This window comes from Sphaerodactylus townsendi, linkage group LG08 (genome assembly GCF_021028975.2).
Source record: "Sphaerodactylus townsendi isolate TG3544 linkage group LG08, MPM_Stown_v2.3, whole genome shotgun sequence".
Taxonomy (NCBI): domain Eukaryota; kingdom Metazoa; phylum Chordata; class Lepidosauria; order Squamata; family Sphaerodactylidae; genus Sphaerodactylus; species Sphaerodactylus townsendi.
The window spans coordinates 66,174,105-66,196,264 of NC_059432.1; the positions used below are offsets into that span (position 1 = coordinate 66,174,105).

Genomic DNA, 22,160 nt, shown 5'->3' on the forward strand with positions numbered 1-22,160 from the left:
GTATTAACAGTTGTATTATCAATGGTCATCTTCTGTAGACACACTGTGTTATAATTTTAAAGAAAGCTACAACCTAACGGTCTATGATAACAGGATGAGAAAGTGCAAGGCTTCCTGTTATATGTGTGTGACAGATGTAGATAAGTGGAAAGACCCAAACAGGAAATCCTCCTTACCCCTGCAGAGTGACTTGTCTGAAGCTCAGAAACCATCTTAGATTGAAGTGTTAATAGCATGACGTGCTGCTGATCATACCATGGGAGACATAGTAAAGAAGAATGTGGAGGAGGACGAGCCTCCTGAGCCTTTGGAAAATGAGTGTTCCAGAAACATGGAGGAGCTTGTGGAATTCTCCAACACTGAAAGGGTTAAATTTGATGACACAGGCTTATCCATGTTGCTGCAAAGTGGGTTGGAGAACCTTCGCCTGGAAAACTCTCTCACGGATGTTACCCTGTGTGTGGGCAAGGTGAAATTCTCATGTCACCGTGTGGTCCTTGCAGCAGCAAGCAATTATTTCAGGTAAGGGGTCTTTAAAATGTATTATTTCACCTGGAATTTCAAAGGCATACTCTGAAAATTAGGTGGCTCAGATGGGAATGCAAACTTTTCACATTGATTTCTATCTCCTTATATAATTTTTCAAGGTCCATTGACTGGTGGTATAAGAAGAGAAGTTTGTAGCTAAACTTTAGGTCTTGCAACGTCTACTTTTCAAAGTTATGAGGTATTAATTCTGAAACCAGGTAACCTCTCTTTACTTCGGTTTCATTTGTGGAAACTGGATGTTTAACATTTAAATTGCTTAAATATAGGCGACAACGCGCTGTGTAAATCTTCAAGGATGGGAAAGAGTTGTGTTTAAGATCTTATATGTTACCATTCTAATTTATTTTAATTATTTGAGAAAAGGAAATATATACTGTACATTTATACCCAAATGGACACCTTCGAAACTGCATGTTTTTCTAACTAGAAAAATGAATTGCACATGTATGGAGTAAGATAAATGTTCTATTATCACTTACTGTACTGGAAAATGAAGGAAATTCCTAGTCGATCTCTGTCAATTAAAATTCTGACAATATAACACAAAAAGGATAAACCTTGGACTGAGCCCTCAAGGGATGATTTAATTTAGGATCCCAGATCTCAGATTGAGGAACATGGCATGCAAATCAGGAACCAAAGCTCCTGAAAACTATTGAAGATATTACCCTCTCCTACCCTCAAGGCAGACTCCAGCCCCACAGTTTATCGTGGACCTGGATCCTTTGAAGGAACAGAGACATCTAGAGAGGCAAAAATTTGAGTGAATCTGACAGAATGTGCTATAAAGCTCATTGGAAGACATATGAAGCACAGAAGCCACAATGATGACAGAAAGAAAACTTAGTTCTCCACTACCATCACAGCAGCTAATTCATGACACATTCAGTTGTTTAAGGTTCTGAGTCCTTACATTCTCAGGACCTGATGATTAATTGCAACACTTTTGTAAAGTCTTTTTTGTGTGCAAATAATATCCCTCAAATATGTTTGAATTTGGATGCCAGTTGTAATACAGCTCAATCTGTAGAAGTGACCAGCCCATTTATGGATCATTTCAATTTAGTTACAGTGGAGGATGTTCACAGGATTTTGTGATCTGTGAATACCAGCACCATTCTGGATCCCAGCCAATCCTGATTACTGAAATGTTGTAAGGATCACATCAGTGAGCCCCTGATTCTCATTATAAATTAATCAGTCACTCAGGGCATCTATCCTCAGTCATTAAAAGAGGAGGTTACCTGTCCACTAAAAACTGTCAAGGGAAGAATGTTGTGGCTAATTACTGTTGGTCATATATTCTTCTGGGGCAATGTTGAGTTGTCAACCTCCCGGTGGTGGCTGGAGATGTCCAGGTTACAGAGATCAGTTCACCTGGAGAAAATAGCCACTTTGGAAGGTGAAATCCTTCCCATCCCCAATCCCTAGCTTTGTCAGTCTCCACTCCCAAAATCTCTATAGGTATTTCCCAGCTCAGAACTGGCAACTTTAGGGCTAAGAGATTGAAAAAGTGGTTGCAGAACAGGTCTTTTGGGATGACTCATCAGTTGTAGACCACATTTGGTTTGGATTCAGATTGGGGATGGAGGTAGTGCTGGTAGCTTTAGCTGATTTCTGTTGGAATGTAGACTAGGGCTGTACCTCCTTGTAGCTTTTATTTGATTTATCTGCTTCCTTTGATAGGGTGTACAGTGGCATCTTATTGAGATGTTTGAACATAGAAGTAGCTATCAAATTATTTAGTTTAGCGTGGTATAAATCTTTCCATAGGGATCAGACTCAGAGAGCTGTTGTTGCACAGTAGTTTTCATCAGTGTGGGGTTCCACAAGGCCCAGTCTGATTCCCCCCATGCTGTTTCTATGTAAAGGTCATAGGAGAAATCATTTGTGCATTTGGAGCTGGGTGTCACTGATATGCTGATGACACCCTGCTTTATATTTCTTTGTCCAAATCACCCAGTGCTGAGCTAGTGTCTGGCTGCTGTAGTTAAATGGTTAAAGATGAACATTTTTGACCATTTAACCACTGAACACGCTGAAACTGAATCCTGAAAAGGTGATGATCCTCAGGAAGGCAAAGGTCTTGAGGGGCACTGAATTTCCCACATAGTGTTCAGCTGACCCTTGCTGATTCAAGTCAAGAGTCTAGGAGTCATACTGGATGCCGCTTTATTGTTGTTGAAGTGAATTTATCAGCAAAATAAATGCTTTCTACCATTTTCATTTAGCTCAGAAGATAGTTCCCTCCCTTGACCAGGCGGATCAAGCCACACCGGTTCACTCAACCTGAGAATAGACTTTTGTAATGCAAACCCCCCAGCTGGTACAGAATACTTCACCTCAATTAATATAGGAGACTAAGGCGGATTCTGCATGGGCCAAAAACAGCGGTGTGAAAACGGTGTGAAAATGGTTTAAACTTTTTTTATACTGTTTTAAACCATTTTACACCATTTTCACACCGCTGTTTTTGGCCCATGCGGAATCTGCCTAGGGGAATGTTACATCTGTTCTGAACTTGCTGTACTGATTAATTCCCAGGTTCTATTCAAGATATTGTCTATCATCTACAAACCACTTCATGGCCTAAGACCCAAATATCTAAAAGACCAGTTGTCTTGATAAACTCCACTATGATAGCTGCTGGTCTGAGCAAAATCTACTGAGCATTCCTCATTCTGCAAATGGGTAGGATCAGTCACTGCCTGTATCCAACCATTCTCTGTTATGGTCCCACTTTTGGGAATGGCCTGTCTGAAGAGGTCAGGAAAGTTCCCATACCATAATATTATGCAGAATGTGTAAATCAGAATTGTTCAGAAAGGCATTTTAAGGCTATAGGCTTAAGGAGGCTCAGGAGGATGCTTTAATAAAGAAAAAAGTGCCATAGTTTATGGCACTGTTAACTGGTATGCATTTATTGTTTTTATTGCACTGTTTTCTGGTTTCTGTAATCCAGTTTTTTTTTGCATTTCTTATGCCATCTTTTATTCCATTTTTATTGCATTGTTTTCAAATCTTGTAATTCAAGTTTATTGCAAAGTTTATTAGATAATGCCTACGAAGAGGCTTCAAGATGGCGCTCAGCGGTGAGTTGCACTAACCTTGGGCTCCTTTCATTTTTATCTTTAGTATTTTTTTTAAGCTTTCAGAGGGTCAGCCTTGGCTAATTTACTTTTTTATTCATACCTACTCACCTTCTGATAATGTATTCTAGGCCGGAAACGGCTAGGTCGGCGCATTGCGCGCCGACCCGATGACGCTGGGACCGTCCGCACGGAAGGTCCTGGAAACAGCCGGGCAGCCGGCGCCATGGAGCGCCGGCGCCCGGCCAACCCGGCATGTCCCCGGGCCTCCGGCGCATCGCCGAGGCCTGGGGACATGCCCCCTGGCCCTGCGCGCCTGCTCCAGCGGCGCAGGGCAGGGGGGCGTGTCCCCAGGCCTTGGTGACGCGCCGGAGGCCCAGGGACAAGGTAAGTGCCGGGTGGGGGAGGCGTCGTGAAGCTACTGCCGTTCGCTCGGCAGCGGCTTCACGGCGGCGTTTCCCCAACAAGAACGCTTCGAAGCGCTCTGGGGAAATGCCGGCTTCGCGGCGGCCTGTGTGAATGGCGGCCTGGAGACGGCGTTTTTGCCGTCTCCAGGCCACCATTAATTGCCCGTGCGGAAACGGCCCTAGAGTGACAGCTTTTGCCTGCTGTTATGGTGGACTGACACTTGGGACTCATTAGCTGGCTGAGGAGTTTTAAAACTGCATTCTTTGCTAGATAATCACACAGCTGCCTTTGTGGTGATTTATCTACCGTCTCAGCAGCCGACCTGTTTTAACTTTTGCTCTACTGTTCTTAATTTTAATTACTGCGTTCTGGAGTTTATTTGGCTTACCTTTTGCTTCTTTTACAATTGTTTTTAAGTGGGTACAAGGAAGCAAGCAAGCAAAAGAATGTTACCGCTCTCCCTCCACATCCCCTTATTGTCAAAAAAGAAAAGAAAAGCCAAGCAGACAAAAATTGATGGTTTTTAAAATGATCCATAGCCTGATGTGGAGATTCTTAGTGGTACTGAACTTTCCGACAAGTTTGCTCCTTTAGAAAACACTGCAGAGCAAATGTCTCCACAGGAACTCCTCAAAAATGCAAAAACCAAGGATATCTTAAAGGACCACTGCTTGCCAAATGAAAAGACATACTAGAGAAAGACTATTGCCAAACTTTACAGGAAACTCTACAGCTCCTGAGATGGCCAACAACTTTTTGCATCTAATTAATCTTTTGATGAAGGAATCTATCCTGATTGCAAGTTATAAACCTACTTAATAGGTGTAGAATAAAAGAAAACATTTTGGGAGGGATTTGATCACAAACATAATTTGACACCATGTTAATTTGAAACTGCCCCTGCATTTTTTTCTGATTAGCACACATGAAAAAATGACAAAAGAAAGTTTATATTTAAAGTAAAACTGGATCAGATTTTCAAAATGTCAAAACCATAATTGACTAAAGTGTCAATTATTACTGGTTCTGGTGGGTTTTCCGGGCCGTGGGGCCGTGGGCTGTGGTCCACCAGACCACAGCCACACAACTCGGAAAACCCACCAGAACCAGTTGAATCTGGCCGTGAAAGCCTTCGACAATACGTTGTCAATTATTACAATTATGCGACAAGAAAGCAAAAGGAATCAGTGCACAGACTGCTATCACTCACTGGCATTACTGGTCTCTTGGTACAATACATCTTTTATCATGAGGTTATGGTGTCTTTGAATGTTATCTCAATATGTTTTTACCAGTTTAAGAAGTTTCATTTTGGTACCTCCTTTTATAGGTGACATGACAGAAATATTGAGGGGATTAATATATTATTATTATTATTATTATTATTATTATTATTATTATTATTATTATTATTATTATTATTATTATTATTATTATTATTAACTGCCCTCCCCCGAAGGGCTCAGGGCGGTGAACAAACAAATAGATAGAGCACAATAAAATCAGTAATCATCAAATAACGGCTCTCTATATATTAAAACCAACCCCATTAAAATGCAGCGTTCTAACATCAAGTATATCGATGGCATCCTACTAATGGATCCCCTAAAAGAAAATAAATCTTACACTGGTATAGTGATATTTATCGTTAGTGTTTTCCTGACAAGCAGGTGCTTTTCACCTTCATTCAAATAAATGTGTAGTTAAGATGATACAGAAGAGAATGTGTGTTCACTACAGCTTCTACTAAATCATTTGAACTTTTCTGCCACTTGTCTATCACACAAAACTTGGCAATTCCATAGAAAAGTTAATGAGATTCTTACAACTTTATATATATGGTACGAGCTTCTTGAAAATCACAGTTTATATAGTTAAAACCAAAAATAGATGAATGAAGCTTTAATATTTCTCAGTTGTGAAGTAAAATTGCTCCTTAACTATTTAGTATTGCTTTTAAATCAGTAGCTCAGGGTTTACCTTACAGCGTTATTGTAAAGGCTGTATGATATGCTTCAAGTCTATTAGACATAACGATTCTGTTTTAGTGTCTATTACAAAATGACTGGTCTTTCTTGATTTACTGTAACAAACTTTCCCCTTCCCTCCACAGGGCAATGTTTTGCATTGATCTAAAAGAAAAGTATGAGAAGAACATAGTAATTAAGGGAGTCGATGCGGAGACAATGCAGATTCTCTTGGATTACACCTATACAAGCAAAGTGCTGATCACAAAGGAAAATGTGCAGAAAGTCTTGGAAGCTGCCAGTCTTTTCCAGGTTAGTGAAGACTACTTCTAGCACATTAAAAATACAGATACTATCAGTCTTGAATTTACCTCAGTATTGTTTAGTGATACTGCTTTAATATTATAATATTATAAATTTAAAAATCAGAACAAAAACTGGTTTGGACAGGTTTGTAAGATTTCCTTCCAACTTGTCACGTGGCATAGCTGCATGGCAGTTATTTCAGAGTCTTTACAGAATAGGACAGAAAGGAGAAAGTCTTATGAACAGTGTCACTAATGCATATGCTATACACACACACTCACACACATTGACTACTGATGGGTGAGCTTTGTTTCTCTAAACACTTGCCCATTAAAAACAGGAAATGTGGTTTATAGACCAAGTCTGTAATGTTTCAGTTTTGGTAAGCACTGAAATGTGTCAACAGGACACGGTTTTGAGCAGATAATTTTGCTGTATACTTAAATCTACATAAATTTTAAAAATGGCATTTCTAGTTTTTCACTTCTCTCTTTTCATACCATGACCAATAAATAAAAAAATAAGTTGTAACTTGTGGTCTGCAAACTGAACTATCTCATTGACCACAAAGACACAGGGTCCTGGTCAATGTGATTAACGAGACCTATTTATAAAGCACAGAATCACTTCTGCTCATCTCTCTTTAGCGTTTATGCAGTTGGTTGCATCCTTGAAATGGCCAGCACTGGATATGCTTTTGCACCTGTACATATATTCATGAAGTTATCAGGAGAGCTGGTTGCAGGATTAGTTGAGTTCATGAACAAGTACCTAGGGCAGACAGAGATGTTTAAGTAGTAACTCTCAACTTTAAAAAAAGTTCAAACAATTTTTCTTTTAACCATGTGTCTTTTAAAAACTAGAGGCAGTGGTAGGAGGTGGTGACTGATGCATCCAACAGGCCTGCAGATGATCAGTTCTCTGATCACAACTGGTGGACAGCATGTTAGCCAAACTGATAGATGATCATAAAGGACCCTAGTATTCTCTCTGCCAAAGAGAACCAACAGAAGGAAGTGTGACACCTAGAGCTTCATCAGTGATGAAGGGAGATGAAACTGTGCCCGGGACATGAACTGCCCCGTGCCCCCTCCTGCCCCACCCTCCCCCGCCCCCGCCACATGACTGCAATGGTGGTGCCCGGGGCAAACTGCCCCAGATGTCCCCATTGCATCTCCGCCTCTGAGCTCCACACTGCTTGCGAAAGGACCAGTTCAGGTGCAAGGTTAGATATCTGACATTACTACAAAGAACTGAAAACTGTTGTTTCCAGGGACGTGTAAAATAAAATCTACACATAGACCTTGGCATGATGGTGTACACACTTTCTCTGCAGGTGCAAAACAGGCCTTGTGTTGTCAGTCCCACTTGGTTACTTCTGCTTCTGTTCTCCGTTCTCCTGTATGCCCCTTTGACTTCACAATTGCTCCCTTTCATACTCTGAAGGTTTGTTAGCTGGCTCCCCCTTGCCATGTAAGATCTGTTAACCTGGATAGTCCAGGTTAACAGATCTTTGTTTTTTAATTGAGATCATTCTTAAGACCTGTTTCCTTGTTACTGTGAATGTACATACATCTTGCATGTACATTCGTGCATCTGTTTGCAAGAAGGAACCAACACACATACTCTTTAAGCATAAGACTGGGGACCAATGCCTGGATTAATGCAGGATTTAAATTCACACATTCAGCTGTACATGTGTAACCCCCATGCCCAGAATGGGTTGGCCCAGAATGGGTTGACCCAGTAAGGGGGTGGAGACTCGGAGCAGCAGAGAGGCTGAAAGAGCTCTTTTGCAGAAGAAGCAAGGCTACCAGACTCGGACCTTGATTTCTATAAGCCCTTAACACCTTGTTAAGGTAATTTCAATATTGTTGGGAACTACTGGGAAGGTAGTTGTTGTTTTGCTGTGTTGTAAATGTTGGAGTTTATTGTTTCAGGGTTGCTTGTGTGGTTGTAATGGGTGAGAGTTCTCCTGGAAACCTTCATCATGTTGCAACCTGTTCATCAAGCCCCTTGAGTCTTCAGGAGGCAGCCAACTTGCAAGAAGAATTTGGACTTGGCAATATCAGTAGACTGTAAATAGAAGGACTTGAAATGCAACCTGAACAGGACCTTGAATTGTAACGTTAAATGTTGATGTTTTAAAAGTGTAAATTGTAAAGAAAAGTAAACCATTTTGTTGTTTAATTGTTGTTGCAACTCATTCCAAGTACTGCCCCACAGAACCCACAAAGTTTTGAGGGTTACAAATACTTAACCAGTGGGGCTTGGAAGTGAGATTGCAAATATAAATTGCTTGCAATGGAAGTGTGCAGCAAGTTGGGGGTTTGATCCCCATACAATTGTTTTGTTATGTGATGTAAGTTCAAGAGATGTTGCTGTGTTAATTTGAAAACACTGTTTGAAGTTGCATGAAGGAAGGGATTCCAGTTGTAATCCCCTATCCCTTCTGCAAACTGCTTGGCTGAATTGCAACAATTGCTGTAAAGAGTTTTCGCAAACGGCCAGTGCAGCTAAGCTTAAGGGAAAGACAATGTTCTGCATTCAGATGCACCAAAATGTGGTTCCTCCAAGCAATAGGAATCTCTGGGGAAATCATTGTTTAATGATTTCAAAGTTGCATTGCAATTACTGGTCGGACTGACAGAATTTTAGTGGGGAGAATGTAACCCCATGCCCAGAATGGGTTGGCTCCAGAATGGGTTGACTCCAGTAAGGGGGGGTGGAGACTGGAGCAGCAGAGAGGCTGAAAAGAGCTCTTTGCAGAAGAAGCAAGGCTACCAGACTCGGACCTTGATTTCTATAAGCCCTTAACACCTTGTTAAGGTAATTTCAATATTGTTGGGAACTACTGGGAAGGTAGTTGTTGTTTTGCTGTGTTGTAAATGTTGGAGTTTATTGTTTCAGGGTTTTCTTGTGTGGTTGTAATGGTGAGAGTTCTCCTGGAAACCTTCATCATGTTGCAACCTGTTCATCAAGCCCTTGGAGTCTTCAGGAGGCAGCCAACTTGCAAGAAGAATTTGGACTTGGCAATATCAGTAGACTGTAAATAGAAGGACTTGAAATGCAACCTGAACAGGACCTTGAATTGTAACGTTAAATGTTGATGTTTTAAAAGTGTAAATTGTAAAGAAAAGTAAACCATTTTGTTGTTTAAAAATTGTTGTGGCAACTCATTCCAAGTACTGCCCCACAGAACCCACAAGCTGAGGTTACACATGCACTGAATGTATATAAAAATTTGTTTTTCTTTGTTTTTTGAAATCACCAAAATTAAAGGCCAAGGGCATGGTGGGTTCATGGACAATGGACTCCACCCAGACACAGGATTTGCATTCACTGAGACTGTTGTTGCTGCAGGGAATGCAAATGTGAATCACTCCCTGGATTGAAAAACCCTACCCGCATTACAATGCAGTCAACCACACCTTTGCATAGCAAGTTCCACACAAACACTTACTGATTGGTTGTCCACCCTGGGACATGGACAATATATACCCCACTAAACTTTTCCACACTAGACACAGTGTATAACAGACTTCTCTTTGTGATACACCTCTGAAGTTGCCAGCTACAGATGCAGGCAAAACGTTAGGAACAAGGTCTACCAGACCACAGCCACACAGCCCGGAAAACCTACAACAGCCAGTTGAATCTGGCTGTGAAAGCCTTCGATAACATAGGATTGTTTGCATAGTAACTTAATGTGTTTTCTTTTATGTTTGTAGTTTTTGCGGATGGTAGAGGCTTGTTCAAACTTCCTTAATGATGCTCTTCATCCAGAAAACTGTGTTGGAATTTTAAGACTGGCTGATGCTCATTCACTAGGTAACTTGAAACAGCAGGTCAAGAACTACATCATTCAGAATTTCACCCAAGCACTGAACAGTGATGAATTCTTAGAGTTGCCTTTGGATGTCCTGTGCCACGTGCTAAAGAGTGATGACCTCTGTGTCACTGAAGAAGCAGAAGTGTTTGAAACAGTTATAAACTGGGTTCGTTACAAAATACCAGAAAGGCTTCCTTTTCTGCCCTTTATCCTTGAGAGTGTCCGCTTGCCCCTTCTGGATCCTTGGTATTTTGTAGACACCGTAGAAGCAGATCCACTCATCAGGCAGTGCCCTGATGTCTTTCCACTGCTTCAAGAAGCCAGGATGTATCACCTCTCAGGGAATGAGGTGAGTAAAAAAACTTCAAACTGGTAACCTTCTGAGCAACATGAGTTATCTGGAGCTATTGGTCCTACAGATATCTTATTTCAAAGCTCCTTCTTTCTGCTTGTGGCAGAAACTCTGGTCATATGTACAGTCCACACTTAAGCCCTGTTCACAAGTTACAATGAAGACATTTAGAATTTGTGTACAGTATTTATGCATGCATCGAGTAATTCTTATATACATTCAATGCATGCACAACTGAATGTGTGATTTCAATCCGCATTAATCCAGGCGTTGGTCCCCAGTCTTATTCTTAAAGAGTATGCATGTTGGTTCCTTCTTGCAAACAGATGCACGAATGTACATGTAAGATGTATGTATATTCACAGTAACATGGAAACAGGTCTTGAGAGTGATCTCAATTAATCTCAGGTAATCTTTGGTTGTGTCCACGTGGATGGTTTGCTCTGCCTTGGCTTCTTTACAACAGTGTGATTTTCAGGAGCATCCATCTACACGATGCTAGCATCTATTGAAATCTTACCCAATTCTGGTTTGGTACAATTGTTTTGGAAAAAACTATAGTTAAAGAACCTGTGTGAAGGTGTGCATTGTGGATGTAGAACTTCTATACATGGTTCAGTCTCCTAACAATTTATTATAAAGTTGCTGGAAATAGCAAGCTTGTATGTTTGTATCTTTGTCTTCAGTGAATATCATCTCTCATTATATAGCAAAAACTATTCTGGGCAATGATGGAGCTAAATATATGAACTCTCCAAACATGTGCAGCAAATTACAATAATGGCTTGGAGGTCCTAAAGATCACAAATGGATTAAGGGGATGAGGAACTGGAACTCTCTTGCTGAGAACCACATCTCTTTTGAATGGTTTGTGTAGAGGAAAAAAAATACCAGAAGAGAAAAGCCACATTTATTTATGCTGTCTTTTTGGTTGATCCGTATATACTAGATGTACAGACTGTGTGAAAGATGGATAGCTTTGCCACTCCTCTAGTACACTAAAGATGTCTGCATTGCCACCTTTTTGCTCCTTATAATCAGGGGCATAACTTTATAAAATGGTGCCCAGGGCTAGCCCTGTGTGCTGCCACCTCGACTGAACCCCACTGGACTGCGCATGGAGCTTGGGAGTGGGGCCAGCCTGACTTGGCCCACCTCTGATCTCCATGTGGAGTACGAGAGTGGGGCAAATCAGCTCGCCCCACCCCTCGATCTCCACAAGAAGATCGGGGGAGTGGGGGGGTCTGTTTGGTGCTGGCCTCAGCTTACTGAGGTCCAGCTTTAAACTGCAGGCTTCCAGCCTCTCTGAAGCCAGGATCAGACTGTGCAATAAGGGCTGACCAGCTCTAGCTTTCTATTGTTGGCTCTGCCCCCAAACTCTACCTGACTGGCATTCAACTGCACCCCTGCTCGCAACTACACAAGGAGTTTGGGGCTGGGGCACAGTTGCAAAGGGGTGTGGCCCTGCAATGCACCCCCAAGGAAGTGCTGCCAGGAAATTCAGCCCCCTAGCACCCCACATTATACCAGTGGCTATAAGGATAGGCTCTATAGGGACAGCACTCTCAAGTGACTTCCAATGTATTCCACTCACTGTGGATATCACTATTCAGTAGCCTGCTTTAGTCAGTTGCCTCACCCTTTGCTGAAGCTGTGACTTCCATTGTATAGGAAGTGCAGATCAGCTACAGGTGCAGATTGCAGTGCAGATCAGCTACAGGTGCGTTTTTCCTGTTGCTACCAGGAAATAAGAATTGACTCTGAAGTTTGTTGGGGACTATGTCAGTGGTGGGATTCAGCAGGTTCGCACCACTTCGTTTGTTAAAATAGTGCTTGTAAACAATCGTTAAATTATTTGAATTCCCACCACCAGAACCGGTTGTTAAATTATTTGAATCCCACCACTTGAATATATCCCTACTATATACTTGACTTAGCTTTGACAGTGACCTGAGTTTGTGACTCTATTATGTTGACAATATCGCTTGTCCATTTCAGCCCAGAACCTACTGGGTGTTTGTTCAGCAAAGTCAAAGAGGAGCAGTCTAAAGGAAGGCCAGGTTACAGCAGGGAAGAGGCAACTGTTAGCTGAAAAGAGGTTTCCAGGTAGCCAGACAGATTCAAGAGCTGTGCAATTGGGAGAGCTCCCAAAGACTGCTGGGCAGCCCAATCCAGATTGAGGGTGTTGGATGTAGCAATGTCTAACGTGCAAAGGAACTGAGAAGAAGACCCACGAGTGGGTCAGCTAGAGAGGGCTGTGAAGTTGACCCCTCTGTCCTTTTGTGTCAACTCTTGACTGTCCTTAGACTGTTACTCTCAGGTCTAATATCCTGCTTTGTCTTGGAAGTTAGAACAGAGACTCTTCCTAGCTAGTAGGAGAGCAGCATGCTATCCTTCCCTCTTTACTTCCCTAAATGTACTTCCCAATAAACATTTGCCTTTTGCCCTTTTAATTAGTGTGTTAGCCACTTCGTGTGGTAAACTCCAACAAGGGGAGGGGCAAATGTGCTTAGGGAGCGTTGCAGGGCTGTGCTGGTGCATTTGCCCCTCCCCACCACTTGAGGGGCATCTCCGCCAGTGCAGGAAGCAAATGCATTGGCAGTCCCTGAGCTTCATGTTGGGCAGATCCAGAAGTCTGGCCTGTTGCAGAGCTGTGCTAGTGTCTGGAATGGACATTGGCATGAGATGCAGCAGCCTGGGACATTCCTGAGGTGGAGCCAACTTTAGTCAACTTCCACCCTGGGCTTAAGGCCAGTTGCACTGCAGCCCCTGACCTGAATTTAAGGGTGATGAAAGTCCCTTGGGCTCCATGGAGGGCTTTTCAGCGACAGGGAAGTTAGAACAGAGACTCCCTAAAGCCAAGATCAGACTGTGCACTGAGGGCTGACCAGCTGTAGCAGGAAAAATAAGCAGGTTCTGCTCCCTTGGTGTTTGCACAGTAGTTGGTGCAGCACAGGATTTTTGAAAAGAATCACCAAATTAGTCATTTTTGGAAATCCTGGGATGAGGGAAAGATCGCAGGACAAACCTGCTTTAGGACTGGGAACCGTGTGAATTTCTTGGCCAAATAGGGATATTTCCCTTGCTCAATCCAAGATATTTGGACCATGCAGAAACAACCTAAAATGAGGGACAACTAAAGTGATGGATAGCAACCCTCATAAATGAATTGTTTTATCATAAATAAAACAAATTTTAATAAACAACCACTTCTATAATCAATGGCATGAAACAATGCTGTTTGACAACAGCGTTAACATTTCACAATTGAGGGAGGCATCAAAGTGATACTTCTATTTCAATAAAGGTTCATTTGGTAATTACACTCAAAGATAAAGATTGGAATCATTGCCAGATTATTCTATGAGAAGTGGCACTTTCATTTTGCTCTCTGAAGTGTTCCAATGTGTTGAAAAATGTAAGAGGTGTCAAGAGGTGCTCAGTCATAGAGCATATACTTCACACAAAGGTCTAATTTTCATCACACTCAGTTACAAAGGATCTCAGGTAGTGGCGCTGGGAAAGAACTGTGCCTGACACCTTAAACAATGACTGCTAATCAGAGAGATAATAGATTTGTCAGGTGCTGAGGCACACAGCTAGTTGGGCAGAAGAAAAATTCAAAGTTGAGCTAGGACTCAGGTATTCCAAGAATCAAATTTAGACACACCATAATCAGTTAGACCAGAAAACAGGATTCGCTGAGACAGGCCAAGGCTAAGCCTAGGTGTGATTGAAATTAGGTTAGGAATTAGGTTTGCCAACCTCCAGGCTACAGATGTCAGCTTCCCCAGAGAAAACAGTATCTTCAGACTCTATGATATTGCACAATTGCTGAGTTCTCTCCTCTCCCTAAACTCTGACGTCCATAGCTACTGTTCCCAAATCTCTAGGAATTTCCCAAGCCAGAATTGGCAGTCAAACCAGGAATCCATAAGGCAAGGGCAGGTCACAATGTCAAGCCAGGCAGAGTTAAAAAGCCAGGATTACCGCTATGGTATACTTGGACTGTGTAAAGGCAACTCTCAGAAGCTCTCTAGAAAGGAAAGGCTCAGGTCTTGTGACCATAACTGGAGGAGGAGTTAATTGGCTGTTGTGTTTCAGTAAACACAGTTCTTATAACCTCTGCTACATCCAGCACTGATCCTTTCTCTTTCTAAAGGCATAACAACCACAGCCTGAATGGCCCCTCTTGGAGGCTCCTGCTTTATACCTGGTGGCTAAGTTTGTACCTTTCAATCAGCTAATCCCAACAGCTCTCACTGGATTCTTCCATGCAGGTGTATTCATCTTGAGGGTGTAATGTGATGTGACAGAACTTATCCATCCAAGATTTCCCTTATATTAATCTAGTGTGTTAATTTGAAGACCTTCTTTAAGATCACATGTTCAAATTAGCAGTTTAGTTAGTTGCGAGTGCTAGCATGAACCTGTTGGAGTTGCTCCTCATTCTACTGGCCTCTATTTGGGAACCCAGAAACATTATATAATGGGGCAGGGAAGGTACATTTCTTTGAAAACATGATTCCTTAAAAAAAGAAAACTTAAAATATGCAAATAGGGCAGAGAAAAGTTTGCTTTTTTGTGTTGATGATGTTGGAAGGATAAGGGTATATTTAATTCTTGCTTTTATGTAGATCATTTCAGAAAGAACAAAGCCCAGGATGCATGAATTCCAGTCAGAGGTGTTTATGATCATAGGTGGATGCACGAAGGATGAAAAGTTTGTAGCTGAAGTTACTTGCCTTGATCCCTTGAGGCGTAGCCGTTTGGAAGTGGCAAAACTGCCCAACACAGAACAAGAAACAGAGACTGAGAATAAAAAATGGGTGGAGTTTGCCTGTATTACATTAAAAAATGAAGTCTATATATCAGGTAAGGATTGTGATAATGTCTGTAGAAATAAGTGAGAGAGGAGAAATGTCTCACTGTGTGTGTTGTCAAGTCACAGCTGACTTATGGTGACCCTGTAGAGTTTTCGAGGCAAGAGACATTTGGAAGTGGTTTGCCATTGCCCGCAACCATGTGGGCTGAGAGAGTTCTGAGAGAGCTATGATTGGCCCATGGTCACCCAGCAGGCTTCATGTGAAGGAGTGGGGATTTGAACCTGGTTCCCCAGTAAACCATGCTGGCTGTCAGAGTAGAAATAGTTGCAGCACATTTCAAAATGTACATTGTGGCTTAGTTTGATTTGCTTCGATGTTTCCTATAAGCCTGCACTTATTCCATTATCTAGGCAGTGATAAAGAGGTGAGGACTGAGGAGTAAATGTATTTATGAAAAATCAATGACAAAATTGTTAGGATTCTAATGAGATGTCATTAGTCCCATCCACATGCTCTAGGAGAGATATTCCAAGGGATGATTTCACTATTACCTGGAAAAATCCTTAGAAAAATTCTGAAAAGTTGGCATCCGTTTGGTTTATTCCATTAATTGTAGGTGGGAAAGAAACACAGCATGAAGTATGGAAGTATAATTCTTCCATCAACAAGTGGATACAGACTGAATATCTCAATGTTGGAAGATGGAGACACAAAATGGCTGTACTGGGTGGCAAAGTATATGTGATCGGCGGCTTTGATGGTATACAAAGGATCAACAGCGTAGAAACATACGATTCTTTTCACAACTGCTGGTCAGAGGTAAAGCATGGATATACTTTCAATAACAGAGACACAAGAAAAGGTTTAACATAAGGACACTGTATGCGATAAGCATGATATTTACACAGATGACATTAAAAGTGCCTTTTGCATTTCCTGCATTTATCATACGTATATGAAATGCAAAATTAGTGAGATGATGCACATTATCTGTCTGGTTTTAGCTATCATTATATATACACACATAGAATACAAAAGATGCTTAAAAGTGCTTTTGGTGTCATGTGAAAAAATATGTTTAGATGTTTATTTTGGTTCATTTATTACAAAAATTATGAATATATAATATCCTTTGTAATGAGCATTCAGTGGTAAATATACAGAGCAATCTATGCATTCTGGAGTAACTCTTTATGGGATTGTACCGAAGGTGCTTATAAGTGGTAGGCTTCAAGTTCTACAAAAAGATATTTTGTTATTGATTTTTAACACTTGGAAGATTTACTTGTTCTGACCAGCAAGTGGTCTGCAGTATGATATACTAATGACATATACTTGCAAAAGTTCTAGCACTGAGCTTGTTGAGTGTGGCTTTTCCCTATAATGCACATGGCAACCCTATCATAATCTGTGCAGTTTATCAAGTTGATCCCACAACAGATGCAGGAAGCCCAGGTTGGATTTGAATGGTGTAGTGATTCCAAGCAAGCATTGTTCAGAGCCAACATCACGCTGTGCCATTTTGTATTCCCTGCAAGCTGTTGCTTCCCAGACTTCCAGTTTTGCAGTAATCTACTGAATTAAGAGCACAAAAACAACACAGTGTGCCTGTTCCCTCATAATTCTGATAGCCAATTTCCACTGCTGAAAAAATTGAGGTGAAACTAGTACTGAAGGAAATCTAGAACATGTTATGTATATGCTAGAAACTAGACCCAAGCATGACACTTAATTTTCTAATAAAATCACTTTTAATTTGAGAGCAAAATGGATTTGTCCCTTTTCTCTTTCAAAAAGGTATCTCCCATTTGCACAAGAAACCCCTTCCTGATGTCTATTTTGACTCTTTTCCCTTTTCTTTTTGTTCCCATTTAACATAATTCACATGTTGTGTGACTTCATTGCTAGTTGCAGGCTGACAAAGTTCACCTATGTTTTCTGTTCTTGCTGCCATTTCCATCTGTCAGTATTCCTTCTGTAAGACACACCATAAGTGCAAACCTCTAGTGTTATTTTAGTCTTAATGTCCACTGTATATCTTATCTTTCTTGCTTGCCGCCATTTCTCTATATTTGTCCTTTTTAAAAGAATAATATAATAATATAATATACATGCCATATGAATCTTAAGAGTGTAATTCTGAATTGTTTTGCTTTGGTTGGAATGATAATGTAGGCAGCCCCCCTCATGATCAACGTGAGCTCATTTGGGGCAGCTAGCTACAAGAAGAAGCTCTATGTGATTGGTGGAGGACCCAATGGGAAACTTGCTACTGACCAAACGCAGTGTTATGACCCAACAACAAACAACTGGACTTTAAAATCACCCATGCCTGTTGAAGCAAAATGCATCAATGCCACAAGTTTCCATGACCACATCTATGTTATTGGTAGGTACAGTGTCAGTATTTCTATCACAGAGATGAATTTTGTTCATTTGAATTGCCTTGGGACATCCTTTTAAGGATTCTGGTAGAATGTCAAGAGGCAGTATGTTCAACCTGTGGACTGTCTAGCCCCATGGTGGCGAACCTTTGGCACTCCAGATGTTATGGACTACAATGCCCATCAGCCCCTGCCAGCATGGCCAATTGGCCATGCTGGCAGGGGCTAATGGGCATTGTAGTCCATAACATCTGGAGTGCCAAAGGTTCGCCACCACTGGTCTAGCCTATGGATACCCATTTGGAAGTAACAATATTTTACTGGTGATATTATTTTAAAATGTTATTATTTTTAAGTACACACTTCTAGAGACCTAAATGAGATGAACTGCTCTAATTGCACTTTGCACACAATATTATGCTTATAGCCGGTGGTAAACCACTGGTGATGCCAATCAGGGGTAGTGGCTATAGATTACTTCCCTAAGAGGACTATGAAATAAAATGGGCTGGATCAAAATATTCCTTTACGCTAAGTGAGTGTCCAAAGATGGGGCCGCCTTCCAGTACATGCACAGCCCTTGCTTTAATGGATGCCCACCCTCGGACAGCAGGACGCCTGGCAAATGGCAGTCCCACCCCTGGACTTACCAGTGAACAAAGGCACCTTATGGAAGCAAGAAGCAGCTGCATGAAGCTGGTGGGAAGGCCTGGACAGCAGGAATTGGCCTCAACAGCTCCCCAGAGCAGAGCAAGGCCAACACAGCTGAGGCCAAGCTGCACCAGTTGCAAGGTTCCGAGCCAACCCCGCAAGGATGGTGAAGAAGAGCAATGCTCTCAGTGAGCAACATTTCATTGAAGGAAAAATTGCTTTTTTATCATGGGAATTTAGCAAGATCCTCCAGATCCCTTAAAGCAGTGATCTCAGCCTAGTGAAGAAATTCAATGTGTTTGTTTATATATAACTTGGGCTTAGAGACCCTAGTTACAGCAATTCCAATAGCCATCTTAATAGCAACACAGCCTCTCCTCCAGACACCACCAAGAGGCAAACATTTACTCTTTCTTAACTGGTTCATCTTTGCTGTTTCTTTATAACACCTTCCATTGGAGAGTAGTTTTTCCTCTACTACAAGATTGCTGTTTTAGGGGAATAGAACCACTAAATCTAACATAATTTATACTAATTAACCACTTGATGGCATGGCACTTTTGACTTTCAGAAAATATACAATTTGGTATTTTGAAACATACATAAGAAGATTGTTAATGTCAATCACATTTAGGAAACAGTCAACAACATTCAATTTTCACTGCAAAATGTGTCTCGCATCAGCATTCACATTCTAAGATCAGTGTCCATCACATTTGGGGCACTGACTGTAAAATATATGCCAACAAGTGTTATTGTTATGGTCAGAATGACAATAAAAACAAAATAAATGATCATGTGATTGAGTTGATGCCTAATGGCCTACTGCTGTCTCTATGTCCTGGCTAGGTCTTTTTTTGAAGATTGCTACTTTCCTAGCATGCAGAAAGGTCTCACAATACAGCAGAAAACTGAAATGGTATGCAAGAGATCCTGTGAACGTTTTATATCATCAGATTTTGCCACAGTGTTTAGAACTTACTCTTGGCTGTCCTGTTCAGAATAACAATGTCATCCTTTTTTCACAGAGGGTAGGAATTCTAACAATACTCTATTGGATTGAGTTTTCATTTTTTAAAGGAGATAGCTAGGAGGAATAATTAACTCTCTTTGCATTTCAGGTGGGGCAATGAGGGCAATCTACTCTTATAGCCCACTCATGGACATATGGTGCCTGGTGACTCAGTTAAATCACGAACGAGCAAGCTGTGGAATTGCCCCTTGCAACAACAAGCTATTCATCACAGGAGGCCGAGATGAGAAGAATGAAGTCATTGCCACGGTGCTATGTTGGGATGCAGAAATTCAGAAGTTAACTGAGGAATGTGTACTCCCCCGTGGAGTCTCTCATCATGGAAGTGTAACCCTCCGGAAGTCCTACACATACATCCGCAAGGTAGTGCCTGGGGCAGTCTCAGTTTGACTTGGAAAGAAGATTTGGGAGAAGAATGTCAAGTGATAATGGAATGCCTCATTTGTCCTGACATTTTGAATAGGCTGATTGTGATTAAAATCACTAGGTATGATATTTCTTGTGGTAAATACTTGTAGAGTTGGTTTTCTACTGTACTACACAGATTGTAAATTATTTTTATCTGGATATACCAGGCTATTTATTGTCCTGCAGTATCATTCAGCGAGTAGTTCAAAGGCATGGAATGGCTCTTTAAAACTGAGCTCTGTGAATTTCAAATAGGGAGGAAAGGGGGCACGCTGTGGCCTGATCTAGGAAACAAAGCAAGGTCATTACTTGGAAGGCAGATCACAAAGGAAAGCTCTGAAGATGAAGTCAATGGAAAGCCACCTGTGCTTCTCACTTGCCCTGAAAGCTCCTTGCTCAGTTGCAACTTGATGGCACTTTGTTGCAAAATTGTTTGGCCAATTTGAATATGTGTCTTTTAAAGTACCCTTTCATTTTGCATCTGCGGAAAGATCTATTACTCCAAATGATATTACCTGAGACAAAAGATGAAACACAATTAAAGGAATAGGGGTGCAAGAAATAGCAAAGAGAGAGAAAATCAACAAGTCCAGGAGACAAGTGAAACAAAGGTGGAGGAAACAGGATGATGATGAAGGAAATGGAGTGGGGGAAATGGGAAGGAAGAAGAGGAAACAGGGGGTGGTAACTACATGTTAAATCAGCTGTTGAGCGAGTTTACATCTCATTTCTGGGTGAAGACTTTGCCTGAGCTGCTCTTTGGTCATAGAAAGTTCTGAAGAAAATCCTCATAGGGGCTATCCATTATTGCTCTCTTCAACACTCTCAAGCACCACAGTCAAACAATATGGTACAAAGTGACCCTATAGTGGCAAGCATATTGGCTCTCCTTCCACCAATGCATTGCCACCTTCTTAATGGTGCTTTATTATAATGCTCTTGCCTGTACACTTGTCTGAGAAGAAGACTGGACAAGCAGCCTTACACGATGCCTGTCATTTCCTGCTGTAAGAGTTCATGACTACAAAAACAGAAGAAGCAACCAACTGCTAAGAAAAGAGGGTGTGATTAATAAAGATCTTTGATGCAGCTGTGCTCTTCTGTTTTTTCTTTGTTCATGCTTTATTTATCATGTTTTACTTCCCTTTAACTGTCTCTTTCTGTAAACATTTTTTTCAGAACTCAATTTTGCTGCCTTGCTGATAGTTGTAATATTTCCATCTAGCGTTGATAGAAGTAGTACATAACTTGAATTAATTCACCAAGTTCTGTCTCCTATCCAGAAGGAAAAAAATGTCACTAAATTAAATTCTACTGGGATAAGTATATTCTTCTGCTGAAGGCGAAATAATGAAGAGTCTTATGGCATCTTGAAGATCAGTGTATTTCTTGTGGCAGAAGTTTTCATGAAACAGAGTTCTTTTTATCAGATGCATGAAGTGTTACTCTCAGATGGCAGAGAGATTTATATCTAAAAACAGCAGAAGAGTGAGGTGTGTGTGTGTGGGGGGGGGGGAGGGGGGTATTAGGCACCAGAATGCCTAGTTTCTCAGAGTAAAGTTTGTTACGTTGCATGAAGTAGTCAAAAAAGGAAACTATCAACTCAGAATTGAGTATGGATCACTGCGTCCTGGTAATGAATTAGCTAAATGCTATAAATCTGAATAGCATACCAGACAATTACTTTCTTTGCTGAATTAACCATTGCAGGCCCCTATTGAGTCCAGGTGTGATATGTAACTCTAGCTAGCTCCCTATAACTGAACTGCAGCAGTTTGCACCAGCTAGAGTTGACTTAAAGGGCACACTCATGTATGGTGCATTACAATAGTCTAGTCTCAGTGTTGTGACAGGTAGCGAGGTGGCCAGATCTTCCAAGTCAAAATAGAGGGCCATTTTCCAGGCAAGACTAAGTTGGAAGAAAGCAGTTTTAGCAGCTGCATCAACTTGCTTCTCCAGTAATAATGCTGGATGCACCACAACCCTAGGCTTTTAACTAAGTCAGCAAGGGTCAGCTGAACCCCAACAGTGGCATATTGACAGAAAATAGAGCCCAGGGCAAGAACTGAGTTTTCTGCCCAGCCCGGAGCAAGAACTGAGTTTTCCACCCCCCACCCCCCTGCCCGGCCCCACTCACGGGCTCCCTGTTAGGAGTGGGGGGTGTCCTCAGGCCTGCTGGCTCTCCTGGGGCCACCAGGCTCTTGTGGTTCTTGCCTGAGCCACCTGCTGAGGGGCTGCTTGCTGCCGAGCTGTCTGCCATGGCTGCAGGCCTCCTGTGCTCCCTGGCCTCCCTGTCAGGTGTGAGGGCTATCCTTGGGCCTGACAGGGAGGCCAGGGCCGCTGGGCTCTTCTGGC

General features: G+C 41.7%; 1 protein-coding gene across 1 annotated transcript; it reads left to right on the forward strand.

Moving 5' to 3' along the window:
- The first annotated feature begins 229 nt into the window (after positions 1–229).
- Positions 230–20,899, forward strand: KLHL6 (kelch like family member 6). The gene is made up of 7 exons (XM_048504986.1): positions 230–522; positions 6,160–6,325; positions 10,051–10,500; positions 15,141–15,378; positions 15,946–16,148; positions 17,505–17,718; positions 19,486–20,899. Exons 1-7 carry the CDS (start codon positions 257–259, stop codon positions 19,785–19,787), a joined length of 1,839 nt encoding a protein of 612 aa, XP_048360943.1. The 5' UTR covers positions 230–256; the 3' UTR covers positions 19,788–20,899.
- Positions 20,900–22,160: the final 1,261 nt, after the last annotated feature.

Bases quoted from the DNA above. Each gene is read 5' to 3' on its own strand.
- KLHL6 (XM_048504986.1), top strand. From the start codon at position 257: ATGGGAGACATAGTAAAGAAGAATGTGGAGGAGGACGAGCCTCCTGAG. The intron at 6,326-10,050 runs GTTAGTGAAGAC...TTATGTTTGTAG, and splicing joins AAGCTGCCAGTCTTTTCCAG to TTTTTGCGGATGGTAGAGGC. The intron at 16,149-17,504 runs GTAAAGCATGGA...ATGATAATGTAG, and splicing joins TTCACAACTGCTGGTCAGAG to GCAGCCCCCCTCATGATCAA.